The sequence below is a fragment of the Triticum urartu genome, chromosome 2A (genome assembly GCF_056163025.1).
Source record: "Triticum urartu cultivar PI428250 chromosome 2A, HENAU_Tu73, whole genome shotgun sequence".
Classification (NCBI taxonomy): Eukaryota; Viridiplantae; Streptophyta; class Magnoliopsida; order Poales; family Poaceae; genus Triticum; species Triticum urartu.
Window position 1 is genome coordinate 766551861 of NC_141874.1, and position 5949 is coordinate 766557809.

At 48.6% G+C, this 5949-nt stretch overlaps 1 protein-coding gene across 1 annotated transcript; it reads right to left on the minus strand.

Annotated features, from left to right (window-relative positions):
* Nucleotides 1-1909: 1909 nt before the first annotated feature.
* Nucleotides 1910-3344, minus strand: LOC147988089 (ervatamin-B-like). Its single transcript, XM_087540518.1, has 3 exons — nt 3218-3344; nt 2737-3127; nt 1910-2508 (listed from the first exon to the last, which is right to left on the minus strand). Exons 1-3 carry the CDS (start codon nt 3233-3235, stop codon nt 1910-1912), a joined length of 1008 nt encoding a protein of 335 aa, XP_087396644.1. The 5' UTR covers nt 3236-3344.
* Nucleotides 3345-5949: the final 2605 nt, after the last annotated feature.

Here is a 5949-nt window from a genome sequence, read left to right on the forward strand (position 1 = left end):
AACATTTGGCAATGTCAGAATTGAATAAGTTAAAAAAGTATGTTCAGTCTAATTCGTATTGTCTTGCTGATCTTTCCAGGAAGAAAAAGCGTGTCAGCGTATGCTTCTCTCAACAGACATAGCGCTATTTTCACTATTAGTGTTTATACTGGCTTTGCATCATTAGAGATTTTACCTCTCATATAATAACATTATTAGTTAAAAATTTAAATATTGCAATTAGTCTTACCATTCTTCAAGCAAATCTAGCTGCTAATATCATCGTTAGATCATTTGGCAGTTTTATACCCACCCCCTTAATGATATCTTATTATCTTCTGGATTATTTCTCTTGTTGGGAGCGTACCTTTGGCTGAGATTGCATGATTTTACAGATACAAATTACCCATTACAGTTTCTGATAAAGGATTGATCGTTGAAACAGTTTCCCTTGCTGGGACAATTCAAGATCTCATTGGTAAACCAGCTTATGTTGTTGTGGTGAGTTGTACGGTCTATGTGGCTCACATCTCACATCTTACTAAAGAACTCAATAGTCGGTCTTCGAATAGGTAAATATGCAGTGACATATGGGAGAACTAATAACCTGGCATGTTGACCAGGTTATGAGTTATGTGCTCTGTATGTGTATCAATTAGTGATGGAGACAAAAGGAACTACAAAAGGTTGCTTCTATGGAAACTTGATCAATCCCACACCATGTTTAATTTCTGCGTATAAACGTGGTCCGATATTTCTAGAGACCAATTAGAATGTTTGTTAATAATTTGAGTGTGAAGTAGTATAGATCACCTCGGTATCAACTCTTCTTCTGCACAAGCTTGGCTTATGTGAGTGAAGTTGCATGTGTTTTGTTGTGTTAACTTAGCTAGAGCTTATGGCGAGGAGGTTGAGATACTATGCGTCTCTGTATTTATTTATTTATAAACCTGTTCGTACTATAATATTCGCTTCTATCTAATGCATGTTAAATGTTTGTCCTGATAAAACTCCTAACACCAGGAGCTACTATCTTTTATGTTTAATCGGTCATCGGAGACGTTCCTTGTTTGCCCCTAGACAATTGTGTATTTTACTATTTGATAGTATGATATTGGCTTTTTTAATACTTCCGAAAAAAGATTGACACAAGTCACACAAAGGACCATACATAAAGCAAAACATCCCACCAAAATCAATGATATGGTTCATGCCATCAAAATCAATGATATGGTTTTTCTTTCAAAATTAGATTTTTTTTTGTTTCCAAGCTAGATTTACATGTGGCAATCACACCGCGGCAACAAGGATGGCCAGACGAATCTATAATCGGGCGCCGCAGAGCGCGCCTGTTCCTCTAGTGCATATGGTGTGCACAAGAAACTGAACCGCCGTGACGTGGCACATCATGTGTAGCTGATTCTAGGACCCACCTGGCTGATTGCTCTCAAAGAAATTATAAGGGGGGAAAGTTGGCAAAATTTTCTATAAACAAGTTAATGCAAATGAAAAGATATTTACTGGGGTAATTAGAGTAAACAATGCCACAGTAGGGGGTAAAAAGAAATGTAATTTACTCTTTATAATTTTTCATAAATAGCTATACATAGAAATAGGAAATATACCTCACTAAACAATCAGAAAACCTGGTTAGGAAAATGAGATTATAGTTATCCATCACAATGCCAAACAAAGTCTTACAGTGAAGGATCTACGGGCAATAATTTTCACTAGCAAAATATAGATGAAGGAAGATAAAGTTTCGCTAGGAAGATCTCCAACATAGACTAGATTCACCACATAGACAAGAAGATTGTAAGCTGCAATTACACCAGCAAAGGTAAAACGAATGTATCATTGCAACTAGGCAAGGGATACAATTTTGCTAACAAAAGAAAGATCCAGCCTTACATGAAAAGGTCATCAGTCCTTAATTAAGCACCGGATATACTCCTTGTTTCAGGAAAATCCCCAACGCTCCTCGTTTGTCGTCAACATGCCTGCGGATCCTCCCAAACCCCCCTTCGCCCCAGTTTGGTCCCCACGAGTTCTTGAAGCGCCAGTATTTGACGCCATTGGAATCGATGCCATAACCAACAATCAGGACATAGTGTTCCTCGTTGGTCATGCCGCTGACAGGTTCATAATCCACGATGCCTCCTTTGTAGTACCTCATCAGGCCATCGGAACAGTGCAAACTGACAACCACAGGCTGCCTAGCTACCGCTTTCTCTAGAGCATCCTCGGTTGGGTCGACAAATTGAAACCCAGATATCCTTGATGTTGCTGCTATTTTGTTCTGCTTGCAACCCGATATACTCCTCTCACCCTTGTATGGGTAGTGGGGTTCACTTGAGAGCCCATTTTCTTGTACATACCTTAAAGCATTCTGTATGAGGCCGCTGTCACACCCTTTGCTCTTTGTGTCACAGTCGATGAGCTCTTGAACAGATAGCGAGATTGACTTGGAGGTCTTCAGGTAATGCATAGCCTCGACTGAGGCTGCAGCAGCCATCGCCCAACAGCAGCCTGCAACAAATGCACGAGTAATAAGTTATAACGTGGTTGCGAGTTGTAACGTGAAGGGATCCATGCGCTGGACTGCTGATATATATATACGGTAGCACTATATGGTAGCTGCATCCCAGAATTAGCTAAGCTGCACGCAATAGGAAATAACTTTGATCCGCTAATGGTAGAACAGTATAGAACACACACTAGCTTGCAGCACAGAATAAGTATGCCCAAGACACTGACCACAATGACGTTGATTCCTCACAACCGGAGAGACCGCACCAGCTTCAACCCAATCAACCTCGGCGACCCAGTCTGCCGAAGAGACGACACAAGTTTTAACCCAGTCAGCTTCAGAGACGTCGGCACCGGAAGGGACATCCCAGTCAATCTCTGATGGAGGTAGGTCCCTTTTCATAATCTTATCATACCAAAGTCCAATCTCTGACAGGATGGGGCTCTTGTTCATAATCTTATCGTACCAAAGTCCATTGTATAACCGGGGGAGTTTCTTGTTGGTGTACCAAAGTCCAACACCAACTCCGGCTATTGCCATGGCATGCAGTTTGAGGTACCTGCGAAAAAGGCCATAGCGGTGGCCAGCAGTAGCAACTGCAGCATTCGCCTGCTGAGACTGCAATTTGATGAACAAAAATTTCATCCAACACACGCAGGCTTATATATATATAGAGAGAGAGTAAATTAAACGAGAGGGCGTACGTACGCGTAGGTATCTTAGCATGCTAGCTCCGACCGGCCTCGACAGAGATCGAGCAGCCGTGGCCTGGCCTCAGAACCGCCGCAGCAGGGTCCTCACCGCGACTCCGAAAGCCGGACGAAACATGCCTGCCTTGGCTGCACCTCCCTCGACCATGGATCCAATAAATATTGGGAATAGGAGAAGGGCCAGCGGAATTAGAAGTGGAATTTGAGCCGGAGTAATCATGCACTCACCTGAACCGGAATCCTACTTGTACACGAACACGATCCGCCGTGGGGTAATTGAAGTCGCGAGATTGCAGCCTCTATGTTTTCTCTCCGGCGCGCGCTCCGACGACACGCCTCCGATCACCGACACAGATGCATCCGGCCGCCGCGGCGCCTAGGGTTTCATCTCGTCTCGTCTTCCCGGACCGCGCCGCGGCGCGATCCCACTGCTTTTCTTGCTCCACGCCTTATGAATTGCGAGGGACGGACCCACACTGCCCAAAGCTCGTGGTGGCCAGAAAGTGGCCCTCCATGCCCGCTGCCGCCGGACGGCCGGAGTGCAGCCTCACCGGCAAGCTCTCACGTCTGAATCGTGGATCGGGGCAAAACCGCAAAAGGTCTCCTCACTTCATTGGACATCCACACATCGCGCCTTTTGACCGGCTCCAAGAGCATCTACAACCTAACCTAGCAAAATTCAGTCCTCAAACTTCACTCCTCAAAATCCATACTAGATCATGCAACACACAAAAGGTACGCAAATACATGCTACGTAGATAAACCTAGCCTGCTGGAGATGTAAACGGCTTCCGTGCTGGTATTGTGGACGGACCAGCCACCTGACGGATGGCCGCCTCCTCGGCAGACTCCATGTCTGCAAAGATTGCGTCCACATTTGTCCGTCGGTCGTGGATGTAGCGGCGATTTGCCTTCACCTCCGCCTCCGAGCGGATGAAGTCCAGGATTGCCTGCTGCTCGGCCGCCTCCTCTACTTTGGCGACCTCAAACTCGGCAAGCACATCGGCCATGCCGAATCTGGCTCGGGCAACTGGAAGCGCTGGTTTCGCCTCGCCCTCCTCCTCCACCACCACGTCCGGCACCTCCTCCTCCTCCATCACTGCGGCCAATGCCTGCTCCTCCTCATCATGCTTCAGAGGGTCCGAAGGCAGGCACGACGTGCCCGAATCTCCTCTGAGAGCTACAGCTGGTGCTCCGGAATGAGCATAATGTAGGTGGTTATCCGCTGCCGGGCCATAGCTACGAATGGCGAGCCGCGAGCAGATGGGTGGGTGGTGCCACGAAGGAGAGCGAAAACGGGATGCGGCTAGGGTTGAGGGTAGCCGTCCGGCTTAAATAGTCGAACTTGGCCCCTCAGGTGCACTACTAGGAAAAATCCTAGTAGTAGTGCGGGTTAAACAGCTAGTAGTAGCACGGGTGCCCGCGCTACTACTACGGCGCTACAGCTAATTTATAGTAGTAGCGCATGTGCACCCGCGCTACTATTACGCCTGTTAGTAGTAGCGTGTGTGCTACCCGCGCTACTACTATTAATTTCAAAAACAAAAAAATTCTTGATCCCGTGCGTGCTGTCAATGACAGCAATGGTTCGATCCAGCGCCGGCAGGGGTCGCCGGAGGTGCGGAAGGGCGGCGGGAGACCAGATCCAGCGACGGCTGCTGCACAGGGCCCAGATCCATGGCCGAGCAAGGCGGCGGCATGGGGCTCCTCTTCGCATCCAAGGCGGTGAGCTCCTGGTCGTGCATGACGATGACCTGCACAGGCAAGGACATGGGAGGGTGAGTCAATCCAGAGGGAGAGAGAGAGAGAGAAAAAGGAAAACGAGGGAGAGAGGAAGGAGATGGAGGTAGCAATGGGGATGGTCGCGGGTGGTGAGGTGCTCCGTCGTGGTGGCATAGAGATGAGGGGGGAGACGAGCGAGCTCCTGGACACCAGCGACGCGGGGAGGTGAACTCGTTGGGCACCATGGAGGAGGAGGTGTGCTTGGGCAGGAGCACCATATAGGAGAGCCTATGGAGAGATGGGGAAGAGAGGAAGGATTCGGCCGAGGATATGGGGACTTCACCTACCTCGTACTTAGTAATAGCGAGGGGTATAAAACCATGTTACTGTTGGGTTTCGTAGTAATTTCAAAAAATTTCCTACGCACATGCAAGATCATGTGATGCATAGCAACGAGACAGGAGAGTGTTGTCTACGTACCCAACGCAGACCGACTGCGGAAGCGCTGACACGACGTAGAGGAAGTAGTCGTACGTCTTCACGATCCAACCGATCAAGCACCGAAACTACGGCACCTCCGAGTTCGAGCACACGTTCAGCTCGATGACGATCCCCGGACTCCGATCCAGCAAAGTGTCGGGGAAGAGTTCCGTCAGCACGACGGCGTGGTGACGATCTTGATGTACTACAGCAGCAGGGCTTCGCCTAAACTCCGCTACAGTATTATCGAGGTATATGGTGGCAGGGGGCACCGCACACGGCTAAGGAATAGATCACGTGGATCAACTTGTGTGTCTAGAGGTGTCCCCTGCCTCCGTATATAAAGGAGTAGAGGGGGGAGGCTGGCCGGCCAAGGAGGGGGGCGCAGGAGAGTCCTACTCCCTCTGGGAGTAGGATTCCCCCCAATCCTAGTTGGAATAGGATTCGCGGAGGGGGAAAAGAGGAGGAGGGGGCCGGCCACCTCTCCTAGTCCTAATAGGACTAGGGGAAGGGGGAGGCGCGCAGCCC